At 39.2% G+C, this 20,157-nt stretch overlaps 1 protein-coding gene across 8 annotated transcripts in view; it reads left to right on the forward strand.

Annotated features, from left to right (window-relative positions):
• CEP89 (centrosomal protein 89) overlaps nt 1-20,157 on the forward strand; it is an 84,907-nt gene that overhangs the window by 46,078 nt on the left and 18,672 nt on the right. For 7 of the 8 annotated variants that reach the window (XR_012126663.1, XM_073225901.1, XM_073225902.1 and 4 more), the window contains 6 exons: nt 813-923; nt 4,104-4,212; nt 6,731-6,911; nt 11,588-11,755; nt 12,346-12,487; nt 15,150-15,239. Coding sequence is in view for 7 of the 8 variants with exons in the window: in XM_073225901.1 (XP_073082002.1) it covers nt 813-923; nt 4,104-4,212; nt 6,731-6,911; nt 11,588-11,755; nt 12,346-12,487; nt 15,150-15,239 (801 nt within the window). In the remaining variant the exon portion in view is untranslated. The remainder of the gene's footprint in view (nt 1-812; nt 924-4,103; nt 4,213-6,730; nt 6,912-11,587; nt 11,756-12,345; nt 12,488-15,149; nt 15,240-20,157) is intronic. The other variant, XM_073225903.1, reaches the window with a different exon arrangement.

The raw sequence follows: 20,157 nt of genomic DNA on the forward strand, positions 1-20,157 counted from the left end.
CTTTTAGCTTTTTGCTATTAAGTATGATGTTGGCTCTGGTTTTGTTATATATGGCCTTATTATGTTGAGGTACTTGCCCTCTATACCCATTTTGTTAAGAGTTTTTATCACGAATGGGTGTTGAATTTTGTCAAATGCTTTTTCAGCATCTATTGAGATTCCCATGTGATTTTTGTCCTTTTTGTGGATGTGTATGATATTGATGGATTTATGAGTATTGTACCATCCTTGCATCCCTGGAATAAATCCCACTTGGTCATAGTGGATAATGTTTTGATGTATATTTGAATTTGGTTTGCTAATATTTTGTTGAGGATTTTTGCATCTATGTTCATTGGGGATCTGTAATTTTGTTTTTTGTGATGTCTTTGGTTTTAATATTAGAGTAATGCTGGCCTCATAGAATGAGTTTGGAAATATTCCCTCCTCTTCTACTTTTTGGAATACTTTAAGAGGAATGGGTATTAGCTCTTCTTTAAATGTTTGATAAACATCTTTGCTTTTTTTAATCTCCCTTTTTATCTTTTCAAGTATTTGGCAGTTAGAGAAACATGTTACCTAGTTAGGAATTGCATATTTAAAACTTGAGATTCTTGTCGGCCCCCCATCATAGTTACCTCAGATTTCTCCCTAGAGTGTGAGTGAGCTCCTTGAAGGGAGGGGCTCGGAGCTGGTACTGGGCTTAAGGCTGCCATTATATGGGACTTTGCTGAAAAGCTAGTAACATTTTATTTTAGCCACAGCAACAGCACTAGAACTAAGAAATACAGGTGTGTGTGTATTTATTACAGTTCACATAAATTTTGTTTCAGGAGGAAATGAGAATGTTTAGGATGCGAGTCCAAGAAGTGGTAAAGGAAAATGAAGAATTGCACCAAGAGTTAAATAAGAGTAATCGTGTTACCAGTGAGGAATGGCAAGTGGTATTGCATTTTTGTTATTTTACTAATTTTAAAAAGAAGACAATAGGAATAATACATTTTTTTCTTTTAACTAAAATATTTAAGAGAGGAAAAATTAACAAGGTACAATGAAAGCCTACTAAAGTATTCTAAACTTGTATTTTAAAGATTACTTTGAAAATTCTAAATAAGTCTTTAAACCTGAAATACATTTGCTGTTCCCATTTTTATTTTATGAGGTATTTTTCTAGGGCTCTTTTCCTGTCCCAAAGCTGTCAAGTCATATCCTTTCTTAGACCCCTCTGATGATTGCCGGGGCTTTGGAGCAGAAAGCTCAGGCTGAGCCCCTGCACAGCCAGCTCCTGTCTGCCCTGCCTCTTCTCTGCAGGTCTCCGTTCTCAGACCGATGAGTGTTGCTCCCTTCTGTCCTGTTGCTGGTACTGCTCCCCACCCCCAGAATGTCCCTGTTGTGCTCCAACTCATCCATTAGGGCCCTGCACAGATGGTACTGGTCAGTTGATCTCCCCAAAGGCAGAGTAATTGATCCCTTAGCTCAGTGTCTGACATAGCCCTAAACACACTCCTTGTCCTGGTACCTCCAACACGTGCCTACCTGTGTGTCTCCGTGTCTGTCTCCCTCTTGCCCTTTTTGAGCTCTTCAAAGGCAGGTTCATACCCTGTTGATCCAGCATAGCAGCAACAAATGCCTATTGCATGAATTTGAGAGAGATGAATGTCCTAGAAAGGTTTAAATGTTTTAAAATCACTGGAAAAAATCAAGTATTTTCCAGTATGATACCCAGAAATTTAGACTCAACAGCATTCTGATCATTAGGCAGGTTTCCCTGATCTTAAGGTCACTGATGTATCAATTGGGATTGGCCTGGGCAGCTACTACTAGATCTTGGTGTGCTGTTGAACTTAGATTTTCTTCTGTCAGGATTCCTTGTGTGTCTTCTCTTGAATCCCCCTTGAATAGTTCCCTAGGGAGCAGGTCAGTTGGACTGCTTCTGGGACCCCTTGTGAGAACCTGGAACCTCAGATTTTTTTTCTAACCTTGTATGTAACTGGAAGTCAAGCCTGTTTACTTCTTCTTAGAATAAAACTAAAATAAATAAGGAAAGAAAGACAGACCCCCCAGTTCCAAATCCACTTGTCTGCATTGTTCCCCAGTCCTGTTGATTGGGGTTAAAATTTGTACCCACAGATTGCACGGCCTGTGGTGCCGTGGGGGGAGCGAGCTGATAGGTCTGTGCAGCACCTGTTGAAGCTCCCCTGGCCAGCCTCCCCTTTTCTCTGAATTCACTGCGCTGCAGGTAGGGGGCAATCACACTCTATAAGCAGATCTGCAACCGGCCCTGAGGCTCCTGCAGGCCTGCCCTCCCTCCTTGGCTGCTACCCCCTGTACCTGCACCGGTGTGAGGTGTGGTACATCTCCACGGATACTCAGGCACCCTGGCTTCCCACTTCGGTAGAAGCTCTTTCCTTAGTTCCAGATACTTCCTTGTTGAGCTCTTCAGCTGCATCTAAACTCTGCATTTCTCCTGACCAGCTGGGGAATCTCATGTTTAATGGGCCTCAGTTTCTTTACTTGTAAAACGGAGGGAGTGTTAAACTAAATCTGATGTTTTAACCTTTTTTTTAGGAATGGGGGATCTTTTTCATTAAAAAAAAGAGACAAGGGTAGAGTAAAAAAGGAAAGGAGAGAACAGGGTAGAGAAAAAAGGAAAAGAGGGAAATGAAGAAAGGAGGAAGGGAGTGAGGAAGGCAGGAAGGCTTCTAAGAAAGTCCACAGTGTAATGCAGACAGAAGTGGAGCTGGTCTGTTTGAGGCAGAAATGAGGAGGCTGGAGCAGACCAACCTGGGTGGGCCCGCCTCCTGCACAGCATGGGATTCCCCCGCCCTCCCACCATGCCCCTCCACTGTGGGTGGGGCAGCTAGTAGCAACACCTCTGAGGTGCTAGGGAGCTGGGCTCAGGCCACTGTTGGGGTAACATCATTGCTATAGCTTGACTCCTTTTATCTTTTTTGTCTCCTTCCTCCATATCATTGTTTAAGTTGAAAGTGGAAAATTGGGATAACTTGCTGGTTTACCATGTACTTTGGGTGTTAAACATTTAACTAGATGATTTCTAAGGTCCCTTCAGCTCATTCTAATTGGGATTTTTGACCATGGAAGTTGAGCTGGGCTGAGATTTATTTTGCACCATCTCTAAGGAAAGGGTCTGCTCATGTGAAATGAAAGCAGGGGAGTCAGTACAGTTTAAGAAATTGTCCAAAGGCTTTAACAGTCATTGTTATTTGGCAAATACGCTGATTATGAATGAACGTTTTTTAACTAAAATGGGAACTTCCTAAATTCTTTAAAAATATTTCATGCTAGCTTCAAAATAATCCATTGGGTGAGGTGATTGGGGGTTTATGTAGATGAAACAAGACTGGAAGTCGATAATTTTCCAAGATGGGCCTTTGTCCATGAGAGTTTATTGTTCTATTTATCTACTCTGCATTTCTCCTGGCCAGCTGGGGAATCTCATGTTTAATGAGCCTCAGTTTCTTTACTTGTAAAACGGAGGGAGTGTTGAACTAAATCTGATGTTTTAACCTTTTTTTAGGAATGGGGGATCTTTTTCATTAAAAAAAAGAGACAAGACAAGGGTAGAGTAAAAAAGGAAAGGAGAGAACAGCGTAGAGAAAAAGGGAAAAGAGGGAAATGAAGAAAGGAGGAAGGGAGTGAGGAAGGCAGGAAGGCCAAGAAAATCCAAGGATACCCACCAGGAGCGCCTCCAGGAAGGTGAACCCCTAACAGATTAATGGAGATGCTGTAATATTGCCATTGTGTCATTTCACATTCGCAACCCCCTCCTGCTAGGGACCCCCTTCGATTTAAAAGTGAAGAGGAAGTCAAGTTTTTAAGAATTGTATTTATTGAAATACATCTGTTTTATATGTTTTATATGTTTGAAATTTTGTATTTTAAAAGTTAGCTGAAGCAGTTCATAATTCAAACTTCATTACTGTCTTTTCCTCTAATTTAATGCAAATGACAGGATTAACAGTGTTAATAACATGTGTAACATTAAAGTATGTCCAGATATTCATTACCTACAGCTTGCTTTCTTTTAGACTCCAGAGTATCTCTACAGTCATTCAGTGCTTGGATGGCAGTATTTAATTTTGTATTTCAATTGTAGGAAACAGCTTCAGACACAGGCAGAACTTGTTTTGGAGGAGAACAAGTTGTTAATAGAGCAGTTGGAGATTCAGCAAAGAAAAGCCAAGGATACCCACCAGGAGCGCCTCCAGGAAGGTGAACCCTTAACAGAGTAATGGAGATGCTGTATTATTGCCATTGTGTCATTTCACACTCGCAACCCCCTCCTGCTAGGGACCCCCTTCGAATTAAAAGAGAAGAGGAAGTCAAGTTTTTAAGAATTGTGTTTACTGAAATACATCAGTTTATGTTACAACATATCCAGCCATTACCCATGTAGCTCCGAGAGGAGGCAGTTCCCTGTCCTGGGCAAGTTCCCTGTGAATTCACTGAGGCTGAATTAAGGCAAGGGCAAGAAGGTGGGAATTAAAGGATTTATTCTCACCCCAGTCTCTCCTCCTTCCCACCGGTCAGGACCCCACCTCTTACACAGCTCCCAAGCTCCCTCTCCCCGGCCCTCTCATGGCCCCAGCTCCCACCAGGAAGGACTTTGTGGGCAGGTCCCTGGTGACTGGTGGATGCCTGACCAATGAGTACCAGGGACACAGGCAGAGGAGAGAATGGGTGTTTCCTCTCTACCCCTGCTCTGGGCAGGTAGTCTGTGACTGACCAGTTGCTCTGTTGCCCATAAACATCACATGAATGTGCCCACATGCTCTTAGTATATACACACAGTGAGCACTGTTAAGGCCAGGTGGGAATCCCAGTCAGAAAATTCCATTTTTCCCCACAACCCATAATGCATTAATTGCTTTCTCTTAGACTCCATAGTGTCTCTCTCTCATTATATATATTTTGTCAATCAGCTGTAGATGACAGCTTTAGAGCATAACTGGGTTTATATAGAAATAGTGCCTTATAAGCAGGTAAAGTATGTGAGGTGATTATCTGGAACACAAGAATGTATTCCTGAATGTTTGTTGAATGAGTAGGTAATTCTAAACCATTACTCTGTTCTCTTGCCCTTCCTTCAGAGCTGTGGGCACTGTTGTAGATTAAATCTCCATTAGATACCTTCTGTGGCACTCCCTCTCCCCATGTGTCCATCCCTACTCCTAGGAGGCCTCACAGCAGATGACAGATCAAAGTGGATCAGATTGAGTCATTTCTCCCACTTTCATTAAAATCAGAATTTATGAGCACAAAAGATAGTAGCATCCTTTTCTCCCCTGGTTTGTTTTTCCATGAAGAATGTAGGACAGGAGGCCCAGATATAGCTGTCTTGCATGAGCCAGTGTACCCCCTTTCCCTTGTGCACGTGGTGACTTAAGAGCTGCCATCTGCGCCAACTTTACCTGGAAGAGCTCACTACCGGCCTCTGCTGGTGCTGGCGCTCCACTTGCTGCTGGTAGCCAGGTCATGCCTCAAGTGAGAGCAGCTGTCAGCCTGACAGGAGCCTCTTCCACAGGCGTCCCCCTTTCAGTTTGGGTGGCATAGAAGCATTTGCCTTTACTCTGGCATTATTTGGGGTGGAGGAGAGACAAAGTTGTTGAGCTCAAGATTAGAGATGACAGGGAAATTTAATTTCATATTTACTGAGCTTAATTTTCTCAAATGTAGCAGATCTGAACAGGTCTGATGATTCTTCCAGCCATGTAGGGCAGGGCCCATCTTTTAATCTATGTGATTCAGTCAGCTGCCTGTGTTATTTTGCCATTTCCCAGAAACATTTGTTCATTTTGATTTTATAGAGTAGGAGGATTTAAAGTTTCATGCTATAATACTTCTAAGTGCTAGTTTGAACAGATAAGATGCCTGGCAACTGTCTTATTATTTCATATGACCATGTCACATAGGATGAAAATATTTATGATTTACTTTAGACACAGGACATAAAACATGAAAATTTAATGGGGAAAAGAAAAATATATATATAGTCGTTAGTTGAGCCATTTTTGATATCCTTAAAAATCTTAAGTCTTGTAGTTTTAGTGAGGTACATCATGGTCTTGCACATCTGTGTGCACCTTAAAGCTTCAGTCTTTGGAAAGTCAGGTGCCTTTAGACTGGAATCATGTCTTATTAAATGTCATATATTTAGCAATAACATCAATATATGGAGCAAGTTCCCATATATTGGAAGAAGGTGTAATTTACTGAATGCTCAATATAGGAAAAGTAATTTCCAAATAGAAGACCCTTGTTACTAATTTACAATTGACCCTTGAACAACATGGGTTTAAACTGCACGGGTCCACTTATGCATGGATTTTTTCAATAAATGTAGGAAAAAATTTTTTGAAGATTTGCAACAATTTGAAAATATTTTCTTTTCTGAAGCTTACTTTATTGTAAGAATATAATATATAATATATATAACATAAAATATGTGTTAATTAACTGTCTTATCATATCAGTAAGGCTTATGTCAACAGTAGGCTTTTAGTAGCTTAAGTTTTGGGGGAGTCAAAGTCATATGGGGATTTTTGACTGCACGGGGTGTTGGTGCCCTTACCTAACCCCTGCATTGTTCAGGGGTCAACTGTATATGTCTCCAAAAATTTTTTTAAATCTCATTTTTATAAGCTGGTTCTCATTAGTATTACCTAGGAATCGATAATCATGTTTTTTTTAGTCTTTGGTACTAAGTCTTTATCCATCTCTTGTTTTTCAGTTTCTAAACTGACTAAACAACTGATGCTTCTGGAGACAAGAACACAAAGCCAAGAAAAGGAGCTCACTGAAAACAAGGAGCAGTTGGAAATTTTACGTACCAAATGCCAAGAATTAAAAACACAGTTGGATGGCAAAATTTCAATGCAAGTTCATGCTTCAATTGTAAATGAATTGAAAAGGTAAGGATTTAATGTCTTTTCAAGTTTAAGTGCACCACCATGCATGTTTTTCTAGACAGAGTAGAGAGAGGTTGCCCTGTGTTTGAGGCATTTAGCTGTACCAGTGCGGACATCCAAAACTGAGAGTGGGAAATATTTTATTGAAGTATAGTATGGCTGTCTTTGCAGGCTGCTGTCTGCACTTTGTGTCTGTGTGTGTGATTTTTCCCCCCTACTACTGCAGCCTTTACTGGTTTAGAACCAAAGATCATTTAAAGTAGGAGAACTGGAAACCTGAATAACCAGTAATAGGGAACTGTGTAAGTGAAAGGATGCAACCATAAAATGAAATACAAGGCAGCCATTAAGCATGACATCACAAAACAACTCTTTGGGGAGTTTGGGAAAATAGCCACAATGTATTTAAGTGAAGAGATTAGGTTAAAAACAGTGTATTGCATGATTATGATTTTATTTAAAAAATAAAAAAAGGTGTGTATGTGTGTGATTTGAGGTGACCAATATCCCAGTTTGCCTGGGAAACAAACCAACCCCTTCAGGATCTAGAAATTTATTCCTGGAGAAAATGCCTTTCAGGAGTGGAGTCAAAATAAGGATATTTGCAACCCAAACTGAGTTTCACCACTAAGAGACCTACATTAAAGGCAATTCTAACAGGGCATATATCGGCAAGAGGAAAATAATTCAAGGTTGGATGTTTGAGAAGCAAGATGGAGCTAAGAGTTAAAGATAGTGGTAAATATGTGGATAAATGTAAATGAACATTGATTCTATAAAACAATAATAATATATTTTGAGGTTTAAAAATACATAGAATTAAAATTCACAACAATAATAGCATATAAACAAAGGGATAATTGGAGTTTGTTCTAAAGTCTTTTTATCATTCAGAAGAGGGTACAGGTGTTGATTAATTTTATAATTTTGAAAATATGCATAATGAAATTTCTGGAAACAATGTATGTAACTTCTAAACTGGTATAAGAAAAGGATTTTTTTTTTAAATGAGGGCAAAAAAAGGAATCATAAAATAGAAAACAGAATATTAGTTTTAAAGGCACATATATCAGTAGTAGATACACTAAACAGACTAAATACTCTAGTTAAAAGATAAAGATTGTCAGACTGGATAAAATAAAAAGCATCTGTTGTGACTTTGTTAAATTAACATTTGTTAAGTAGAGCTCCAGCATGTCAGGTGGTGAGCCACAGTACGACCATGAGAGAAAGTGAAATAGAGAGGTTTATAATTCACAGGTACCTGGAGGAAAACATGGAACTGTCCTGATGCACCACTCAGAGAGGTCAAGACAGGGTGCCTGGAGCACATACCTTTATCAGGTCCGTGGGTGGAGTGCTTTGGGGTTCCCAGGCTAAGGCCAGGTTGGAAATCTAAACCAAAAAGACCATAGTTTTGGTAAGTTTAAAGGGTATCTTAGCTAAGGAGTGCAGGAGGTGAAGTTCCCAAGAGGTGGGGGAGATGCTTATCACATGGGTGAGTCATACGAACTTGAGTTTACCTGTGACTCTACGGCTGTTTTCTTGGGCACATGAGACAGAGAGGGTAGTATCAGGTAAAGGCCCATGCAGGACCATATAAATGGATTCCAAGGCAGAGAAATTACAGAGTGATTTACCTGAACTCTCAATAGCAACTGTGTTGCCTTTAAGATAGGCATTTCAAGCATAAAGACACAAAGAGGTCAAAAGTAAGAGGCCAGAAAAAGCTGTACTACTCAAATAGAAACCAAAAGGTGGTAAATTATATTTGAAGCCACCCTCCCAATTACTGCCCTTATCTTGTGGACAAGTAATAAACAGCTGGAGACTGACACCCATCTGAGGACCGTACTTTGAGGAGCACTACCCTACAGAATCCAACAAGTGTGTGCACAGAATACAGCCCAAATGACTGTCACCAGGAAAAGGGCACAGAAAGTATAGTAATAGTGTAAAATTTCCTACAGCCACACAGAAAGGCGGGTGAGTCTTGTAGGCAAAATGACAAAGTGCAACTATTATGTGTATTGGTTCCCTTTATATATGGTTCCAATACTGCAAACTAAATTAAGCTGTAGCAATGCATAGGTAGGTGATAACACTATTAAATTAATGAAGGGCTCTAGGATTGGGGTTGGACACATGGGAATATCTGGGGTACAGGAAATGTTCTATTTATTGACCTATGTGGTAATTATCTGGGTGTTCAGTAAAATTACTTGTTAAAATAGGCATTTGTCTTTTATATACTTTTCTATATGTATATTGCATTTCACAATTTAAAAAAATTTAAATCATGGTTTTTCACCAGAAAAAAATAAAATAAAAATAATCAGTAGAAGTTTCCTCTGGGAAGTGAGATACTAGGGGTGAGATAAGAAATATTATATTTAAAAACATTTTTAAAGCAACTGTTTCCCCCACCAAATATCAACTGTTAACTATTTTTTTGCAAATTGTTTCTACCTTTTTTTGTTACATTTTCTCTTGGAAATATATTGTTAGAAATACAGTTGATGTCCTTTTTAACCCCTATCATTTTTTTCCCCAGGTTTTCCAAAAAGCAATCACCATCATAAACTTGGAATTATATTTCCCATCTATTTTTTGTCTCTGTGAATAACATAAAAGGTTTTTTTGGTGTGTTTTTAGGTTTATGTAAGTGAATTCATACTTTTAGTATCTCGACTTTTTGCACTCAAGTTTTCAGACATCTTTCCATGTTGAAATAGATGGAGAGTTTATTCTTTTTAACAGCTGCATGGCAATAATGATTCCATCATATGAATGCTATATTTTACTTGCCTATTAATGGAAATTTAAATTATTACATTTACTCCATTACATACACACACACACACACACACACACACACACACACACACACACACAATGCTATAGTTTATTTGTATGTGTCATCAAAGTTTTCCTAAATACTTAACCAGAGTAGTATTGTTGGGCCATACCATAAATGCATTTTCTAGATTTTGATACATTGCTCTCTGAGGTGGCCGACCCATCAACATGTTCCCAACATTTGCTATTGTGTTTGGTTGCTTTTCATTGTGAACTTTACTGATTGATTTAGTACTGGGTCAGTACATTACCTTGACAAAAATACTTTAAAATAAAACTCTAAAATCAAAACAAAAGACAGCAAAGAAGATAGATAAAGATACATTTAATTCAACCTCAATTCTGTGGGTGTTTTTGTCCAGATGTGTCCTCTGCTTTTTGAGTAACTAAAGCTAGTAAATTACACAGCAGTGGAAACTATCTGGAAAATCCATACTGGGTGTTCAGGGAACCAATCCAGGCTGAAATCATTGAAATTATGTGACAGGTAAGGTAGACTCCAAACACATGCAATCTGAGGCCTGTTTGCCAGCCAGCCAGCCAACCAGCTAGGAAGTAACCCCTACATGGTATCAGAGAGACCCTATCTCCCAGAATGTTGGGCAGCCTTTGTGTGCATGGCCCCACATATTCAGTCCTGGTTATTGCATGAAAATTTATCCAGAGAACTAATAGAGAAATAACTCTCTTCTTGAGCCTCATTTTGCCAGAATTAAATACTGAAATTATACGTATTCCTTATTCTTTTGTTTCTTTTTTCATAAAAACATATAATTACTTTAGTATGAAATAAAGTACATATATATATGTACAATTATAACTACGTAAAAATTAACCTGTCTTACAGGCACAGTCGCAGGGGGGCCATCAGGTGAGAATTTGGGGATCAACAGAGGTGAGGCTCAGAACCTCACCCCCCCTGCTTTGAGAGAAATCTTCTGCATCCGTGGATGTTTTGCTGCCCTTGTCTAGCCTGGATTAATACTTAGTCCATAGGCACACACCTGATCATCTGATCATCTACATTTGCCCTCTTACAGCACTAAACTATGTTTTCTACCTTTATCTTGCATCTACCTACCACTTCAGCATTTTATTAAAAGTAAAAATAATAATAATAATAAAGGGAGAAATGTGGGATCAACATATAAATCAAGTACAAAAATCAAATGAATATTCATATTTGACCTGATTGTTTATAGGTCATAATGCGTGATCAAAACCGAAAGTTTCTGTGATGACTGCCCTTGTACTGTTCACCATGTAAGAATTTATTCACTATGTAAGAATTCGTTCACCATGTAAGAACTTGTTCGTTATGCTTCAGAAGATTGGAGACTGACGAGAATTAGGCTTGAGATGGATTAATGATTGTACATTGAGCATTGACCCCCCTATACTGAATTTTATTGTTGTTAACAACCATTTGATCAATAAATATGAGAGATGCCCTCTCAAAAAAAAAAAAAAAATTAACCTGTCTTAAATTTTGGAAGGAATAGGGTATAAGTAAGTGTGTGCATGTGTGTGTGGTGTGTGTACAACATATACACACACAGACATAATAAAAAATTGTGGGCAGAAAAAAGGTTAAATTTTGATCATCACAAAGTGTGTGCCCAGCCATGCCCTCTCTGCTGTCCAGGGGGCTCCATCCCAGGCCCTCCGGGGGCTGGGCTATGGAGGTGTTTCCCCAGAGGTCTTCCAGAGACCCACCCAGGAGCAGGAGGGCTGGACTGGCCGTCACTTTCTTGGTAGTGGCTGCCCCATTTTAGCCTCAGTGTACTGGACACAAGCCTGTGATGTTTTTTGTCCATCAGCCAGTTGCAAAAGGAAGAAGAGAAAGAAAGTGCTGAGATGGAAGAGTTGATGGAAAAGTTGGCAGCCTTGCAGGTGCAGAAGAAGAGCCTGATGTTAGAGAAGAACAGCCTGACGGCTAAAAACAGAGCGCTGGATGCTGAACTTGAAAGGGCACAGAAAATAAATCGGTTTTTATGATTTTTTTTCTTAAGCTGTTTTTTTTAAAGTTAAAAAAAGATATTGAATGTTGTTCTATTTCATTTTCTTTAACTTTTTAAAATCCTGGATGGAAAGAGTATTGGCTATCAAAATATAAGTATAGGAAAAGCTTTTCTGTTGACTGACATTAACCAACATTTCTCAAATCTATAGTTCAATTATACTTGAAAGTCATAATGCTGTGACCCTAAGACTCAAAGTTCTAGAAGTTATTTCCTAACCATTTCCCAAAAGTTTACTTTGGAATTATTGGATTCCTTTTTCGAAAATATCTTTTAGAACATGGGCCAAGAAATTAGTAGAATAATATATAATTAGGTTATAAAATTTGTTATGTATTTTATGATTCCTGTTAACTTGGCTTGGAGTCAGTAATTTTGCTTTATTTATAATTAAGTTCAGCTACCTTTTCTCACCTTGGGACAATAGAAGATTTAGGTTGCTGAAGAATCTATTTAAATGCTAACATACTTGCTATTTTTATAATACAGATACTCCCTATGCCCTAGCCATTCAGGCTAATGAGTTTTTTATTCCACTGTTTGGGTGAACTCTCTAGGAGATCTCAAAAGACAATGGATGTCCTCAAAAAGCAGGTGGAAAAAGCCATGGAGAATGAAATGTCTGCTCACCAGTACCTGGCCAATCTTGTTGGCGTGGCAGAGAGCATAACCCAGGAACGTGACAATCTTAGGTGTCTGGTAAGTTTCCTTAATCACTTAAGCGCACTGCAAGTTAATACACCAGCATAATTTGAAGAGTATTTTTTTTTTTTTAGTAAAATTACCCATAGAAATTTTCATCTTTTTAACTTTTAACTGCAAGTTTTCAAATTCTCCAAAACTTTATCTTACAATCATGGAAGAAAAACATTTTTTTTAATTAATTTTATTTTGGTACCATTAATCTACAATTACATGAAGGACATTATGTTTACTAGGCTACACCCTTCACCAAGTCCCCCCCACATACCCATTCACTGTCACTGTCCATCAACATAGTAAGATGCTGTAAAATCACTACTTGTCTTCTCTGTGTTGCACAGCCCTCAAGAAAAACATTTTTGAAAGCCAGATAACCTAAACTTTTAAATAATGGCAAGTGATGATATTTTAGAAGACAAATGAATAGAATTAGTCCATTTAACTAGATAGTCATCAGGCATTTATTACACATACAGAGAGACTGAGCCTTTATATCCTGTAAAGCTGTCTTACTATAGTCTCTGAAGGTGGAACATAAGTATCATAGACAGGTTAAGTAGAGTTTCATCCTAATGACATAGCTTAAAGGTCACAAAGATGCAGCAATAATAATATTCATCCCATATTGTTGCTAGTAGCACCGGTTCCCAGGGAGGGAACTGTGTAAATTATTGGTGGTTGTAGATGATGGAGCACTGCCAGCCTGCAAGAGGGATGCCATGGACATGATTCTTGGCATCTCCACATTACTTTGAAACGATATCTACAAGAGATTGTGTGGTGAGAGAAGACAGATGCGATGCCAAGCTCTATGCATTGAAAATGGTCTGATAGAATTTACCACAAAATTTAACAGTGAGTTAGGTAACTGCATCTCCAGGGGTTGAAATTACAGGCAACTTTTAAAAAATCCTTTTTACTTATCTGTGTTTTATGATTTTTCTGTTTTGAATGCATATTGCTTACATTTTAAACACGTTTGTTTAAGCAGTATTATAAAGCTCTGGTAGTATAGTATCAGAAATAATTTAATGGATGTCATTTCAGAACAGATTGGTGGACTTTCTGATAAATCAGCAAACTTGGAAGTAACTCAGCCCTTCTCCAGGAGAGTGAGGTGTGAGGACTCTGTCAGGATGTCTCACAGGCCTATTCCCATTTGACAGAAAGATACTAAGTTCCTTTGTAAGAAAATGGATTTAGGCTTTTAGCCATTGTTTATGTAAGAGGAAATATAAATAGTACACAGCTGGGGTGTGGTGGTGTTAATCTCTATTTTTAATAAAAGAAATGCTAATTAAACTAGTCTGTGCTTATATTGTTTTGCTGAACAATGGAAAGTGCCAAACAAACCTGTTCTTCTAGCAAACATTCGTGAGGATCTGGCCGCCCCACATGTCAAACGGCTCTGTAAAAGTGAAGCCATCTTGTTTGCATGTCAGAACACATAGGTTCCCCCAGGATGCAGGCCACGTACCTCCTGTAGGCTCCCACTCGGGGCATAGACCACCCGGGCTTCCATGATGAATCTGAGATCTTCCTTGATCTTCAAACGGCCCAGCCCCCCTTAAGGTCCACCACTCATATCTATGAGCCCAGGATGGAAATACCTATAGACAATACACTGTCCAAATACTCAAAAGTTACAGATTAAGCCAATAGCCTGTTAATGAAATATGTTTCTTTCCTCCTGCCTTGACCTTTGTTATTATGTCCTGAAAGCCAGGCCTGCATTTAGAATCCCTAGACCCCGCAGACATAGGGGGAGCTGCTCTCATCCCACCCCAGCTCTACCTGATCTCTGTATTCAGACTGCTCTGCCTGTGGCCCTGCAGACTCCTTGCCCTCGGGGCCCAGACCAGCCCCTCTAGCTGGGGTCCAGGGGTGACATTGGCTGCTTCTGCCCTGTCCTGGGACTGTGGGCTCTGCACCTCCACTTACACAGTCCTGGTTTCCTAGGCCTTGTGAGAGCCCCTTATATCTTAATTTATTGATATTGGCATCCTAATTTGTAATCCTGCCTTTAGGATGGGTTTTCCATGTGTCTTGTGACGTTATTTAATTCTGTGTCTTGTTTTCCCTTCTGGAAAATCAAATTGTCTCTACTAGCCTACCGTAGAAGGAATGCTCACCTTTACTTATTTTTTAATTTTAGCATTTGAAATAGTTTATAGTGCAGAGTAGTTTGTTTCCCATGTGGATATTAATCTTAAATCATTCAGCTTCAAATGAAACCCTCTTGGATAGCTGCCCATCCATACAGCATTATGCATTCATACTAAGTTATCCTTAATGTAAGTTGTCCTTAATGTGGTAATTATTCAGATAGTCAAGTTCAAAGTTTATTTCCATCATGGTACTTACTCCTTGAATATGACCGAAGGAATGATGAACTCATCTCCCATTTGTGCCCAGGAGGGGTGCCTAGCATGCTGTTCCTGGCTTTTGCCCCCTCAGTTGTGGCCCAAGTTATGCCTCCCGCCCTCACACAGGGATTGGGGGTTCAGAAGTGTCAGGGCAGGAGGGGTATTGAACCAGGACATGTGGGAGAATGGAGATTACTTTTAAGTAGTAATATTCTTTGCAAGGAATTCTTTATTTTTAAAATTTTTCTGTAAAACTAAGAGCAGACTGGTTTTCTTCTCGTTTTTCTTCTTAGGCCAAATGTTTAGAAAGTCAGAAGCATGGAGTTCTCAACAAAATGATAGGAGATAGTACTCGCTTGGGAAGGTTAGAGGAAAAAGTCAAGGTAAGTAGTCATTTAGCCTGAGAATTCATTTTCAAATGGGAGTGGAGGCTAACTGGGGTCAGATTTCCATGTTGAAGAAAAGGATTTATTTTGCATGTATGTATCCCTAATCATCCACGGAGTGAAGTAGTATTGGGTTTTGTTGCCAGAAATAGCACCTCTCCACTTATTAAATAAACTTTGATTCATCCACACAATGAGGTACCATTCAGCTGTTTACAAAAAAAGATAGTGTGAGAGAGAGAGAGGAGGGAGGGAGGGAAGGAAACGCGGCCCAGTGTCCAGGCTTTATGATCAAGCCCTGCCCTTGTTGCAGTGAGAGCAGCATTAACCTGCACCTCTCTTGCCTAATCCTGATTGCACGCTCCAGTTTCTCTAACCAAAAAAGCCGTTCTCATAGATTGAGTGTCCTCCCCTTGGCCACCTCCGTCGCCTGACCGCCATCCTCCTCCCAATCATGTGTGTTCTGCCTGCTGGCCTCTGAGCATGCGTCCACAGCTTCATCAGACAAACCAGCTTCGCGGGGGGTTGGGGGTGGGGGGACGGGACCAGCAGGCTTGGGTGGAGGGCAGGGAGGTCTGTGTGAGGACGTGTAGCTCCAAGCATGAGAAGTAGAACCTAGGACCTAGGCTTAAGTGCATTTATGTGTAGGATGATGATGAAAAGGGCCTGATAAGTGGAGAAATAGATTGATGACCTATAATATGGTGGAAAATTAACAAACTAAGAAAATAAGACATTGGTTGGCTGTGTATAAATACTTGTGGTATGGGTGGAAATTTACATACATGTAAATGGAAATTTATGTTGTGGGTGTGTCTCTTTCGTTATAGGGAACAAGAGGTTTATCCTAAAATATTTATTTTTAAAAAGTTAAGTGTAACTTAAAATTGTTCAGACTCAAATGTATGTCCCTATGTGAAGAATAGATTTTATTTTTCCTAGTTTCATAAATATTACTTAAATAATGTTGATATGAAGTTTTTGGAAGGCACACTGCCTTGTAGGTGTTGATTATCAAGCGGTACAGAGATGCTGCCTGAGGGACTTTCTGATTTCCAGGGTCTGCCACATGCAGCATCCATGAGCTGCCCGGATCTGGATTCTGGGCTCCCCCAGAGAGGATCACCTCCCTCTAAGAAAACTCAGGGAGGAATAGCATACCCATCAGAGCATCACTCTTCCTGTTGATAATGGGCAGTGGCCCTTTGTGGTCAGGGACATTCTCACCACCTATCCCTCTGTGGACCAGAGCAGCTCTGTCCATATTCCCAAATGGTGGGCCTTGAGGCATGAAGCTACTTGAAGGAAAAGTTCCTTTGCTGAAGGAGAGTTGCAAATCCCTGCCTTAGTCCCACACTCACAACTCAGGGGAATTTATTCTGTGGCTTCTAGTGATAGGTATGATTTGAAATTTGACCATACAGCTTTTGGAGTTATACTGACTTGTAAAATGTCATTATAGATTCCTAGCAGGTATCTTTAATTTTCTAGGAATTTTCTTTGTGTAATGTACATGCAATATCAAAGAATATTCACTATCTGACACAGTATTAAAGTAAATGATGATGTGGTAAATTTAATTTTAAAGTACACTTAGTTGTCATGATCTGAACTCCAAGAAGGATAAAGACAAGGGAGTTCATATCTAGGCACATAGTATTGAAACTGCAGAACACCATTCTGCAGAATGGCAAAGCAAACATTTTCAAAGTGGCCAGAAAGTCAAGTGTATTTTAACTTTGTACCTACAAGGTCAAAAATTAAGAAGTTTGACAATACAGAGCATTTGTCAATCACATGAAGCAATGGGAACTTTTCTGCTTTGCTCCTGGGGAAATTGACTCAAAGTTTTAATAAAGTAGAACATTTATACAGCTCACAACCTAGCCATTCCTCCCTTATCCTTTCCAAATAAGGAAGCTCTCACGTAGATGCACCAGGAATCATGTAAAGAAATGATCACATGAGCATTGTTTAACATTGCCCCTAATGAAACAACCCCATATCCATCAGCAGTAGATAGATAGATAAATTGTAATGCATTCATAGAGGAATACCTAATAGGATTGAAAATGAACAAAAAATATTTACAATATTGTGGGTGAATCTCATAAGCATTATTATATGTGAAAAATGCACAACACAAAATGAGTATATACAATATGATTACATAGAGTTTAAAACAGGTAATATTAGATTGTTCGGTGCTTACATAGGTTGTAAAACTAAAAAAGAAAAGGAAAAGGTTATAGCAAAAATGAGATTAATGATTATATCTAAGGGGCTGGGTCCCTTGGGGACTCCCAGGGTGCTGTAATATTCTATCTGCTAACTTAGACAGTTGTTACATGGTGTTTGCTTTGTTGGTATTCACTAAATTATTCATATGTGCTTTATCTGCTCCTCCCAAGTACCTATCACCTTATCAGTGAGGCATACCTGGACTACTTAAAATTTCATCCATTCTTCCACACTCCCGATTCTCAGTACCTTGCTTTATTGCTTCTTCTGTAGATAACATCTTCTAACAGACTATGTAATTTTTTTATTATGTTTATTGCTTATCATCTCTCTCTCCTGACCAGGCTATAAGATCCATAAGGGAAGGGGTTTTTAAAATGTTTTTATTTGTTGGTATTTCCCAAGCACCTAGAATAGCACCTGGCACATAGTATTCAATAAATTTGATAAATACTGGGGAAATAATTAAATAATATATTCTACAATTTAAAAAATTCAGCAAAATCAAAAGCAGCATACAAAATAGTATCTCAACTCTGCATCAGAAAGGCTAAAAAGAATACACCATCCTATTAATCTGCATAGAAATATGATGAGTAGTCATGAGCCATCAGCATGGATTTTTGTTTTTTCTGGTTTTCCTGTTGGCTTTTCTTTCCAAAAGAGGCCTGATCCTCAGAGTGGTTCATTTTATCTGGGGAATTTATCTCATTATTGTTCATCAGATAACAGCAGTAAAAAGTCCCCAGAGAAGAAACCTAAGAGCCAGATTCAGGGTAGACAGTGCAGAATCTCTGGGAAGGTAAAGAGAAGAGATGTGGAAAAGGCTTCAGAAAATTCAGAAGTGACATGTCAGGAAACCCCAACAGAAGTTGACTAAAAGTGAGGATGTCACATTGGAAGTCAGGGCTGTGAAGAGATCTGGGAATTCAGAGCTGCAGGCGGAAGTCCTTCCCAATCAGGCTGAATTCAGAGAGCCCGAGAAGGGGCTCCAGGGGAGGTGGTATGTGAACTTGGAAGTTGATCCAACCAGTCATTGCTCCCACCTTCCCAGGAATCTCATCTCATCCCAATGTATGGCCTCCATACAAAAGTAAGAAAAAGGGGAAAAAATAGAAATGTAATTTACCTACACATGATGAAAATACATCAGAATTAATGTTACCACAAAAGAGATCAAAATTGTAACCCATACTTACTTCAAAGTGAATTGATAAACAGGTAAGTAAATAGATAAGGAAGGAGGCAAAAATGTAGCTAGATACCTAAAATATAATGAAGTGGCCAAAGCTAGGAAGAAAGCTCACAAAGCAGAAACACAGATGGTTAGACAAAGGAGGATGAGAAATGGAACTGCCACAACTCGGGAAAGAAACAGAAGGAAAAGAGAAACCATTTCATAACTACAGACGCAATTACAAGAGCACAAGGAGAAAGATATAAAAAACACAATCAGGGGCATAAAGATAGAAATGAGAAAGGCAAAGACAAGAAGGCAGAAGTAAAGATGTAAAAAGAATTTAGTAGAAAGCATTGGAAAACCAATATACACCTATTGTTAGGGTGCCCAGAGAAGAAATCAGAACAATGGAACTTATTCTTCTCCAAGCTATAATTCATGAATACTTTCCTGAAATAAATGAAGATTTGAATCTACATGTTGAAAAGACTTTAAGATGAAAGAATACCTTGGACAACAGGTAAAATACTAAGACATAAGAAAAATAAAAACCATGCTGTCACCAATAGTAACACTGAGTGCCAAGGAACAGTGGAGTGCCATCTATAAATACTCAGAGAAAGAGAGAAGGAGCCTGTGATGTCTCATCCAACCAAGCTACTCTGAAGACAGTTTTGACCACATAAGACTTTTGGGGAACATTTTTTCTATAAACCTTTCCTAAGGATCAGTCAACTTGAATCAGCCAATCAAGAAATGATTGAAAAGTACCAGTAGTGAACAAAGAATATATATTTTTTGGTATCATTAACATACATCTAGATAACAGCAGTAAAAAGTGTATAAATATGAGCAACGTTATGGTTACTGGACCCCCCACATTACCAGGTCCCCACCCCCATGCCCCATTACAGTTACTGTTCATCAGCGTAGTAAGATGCTATAGAATCACTACTTGTCTTCTCTGTGCTATACTGCCTTACCTGAGCCCCCAACCCCTGCTACATTATGTGTGCTAATCGTAATGCCACCTTTTCCCCTTATCCCTCCCTTCCCACCCATCCTCCCCAATCCTTTTTCTTTTGGTAACTGTTAGTCCATTCTTGGGTTATGTGATTCTGCTGCTGTTTTGTTCCTTCAGTTTTTGCTTTGTTCTTATACTCCACAGATGAGTGAAATCATTTGATACTTGTGTTTCTCTGCCTGGCTTATTTCACTGATCATACTATCCTTTAGTTCCATCCATGTGTTGCAAATGGTAGGATTTGTTTTATTCTTATGGCTGAATAATATTCCATTGTGTATATGTACCACCTCTTCTTTATCCATTCATCTATTGATGGACACTTAGGTTGCTTCCATTTCTTGGCGATTGTAAATAGTGCTGCGATAAACATAGGGGTGCATCTGTCTTTTTCAAACTGGGCTGCTGCATTCTTAGGGTAAATTCCTAGGAGAGGAATTCCTGGGTCAAATGGTATTTCTATTTTGAGG

This window comes from Manis javanica, chromosome 17 (assembly GCF_040802235.1).
Source record: "Manis javanica isolate MJ-LG chromosome 17, MJ_LKY, whole genome shotgun sequence".
Lineage (NCBI taxonomy): Eukaryota > Metazoa > Chordata > Mammalia > Pholidota > Manidae > Manis > Manis javanica.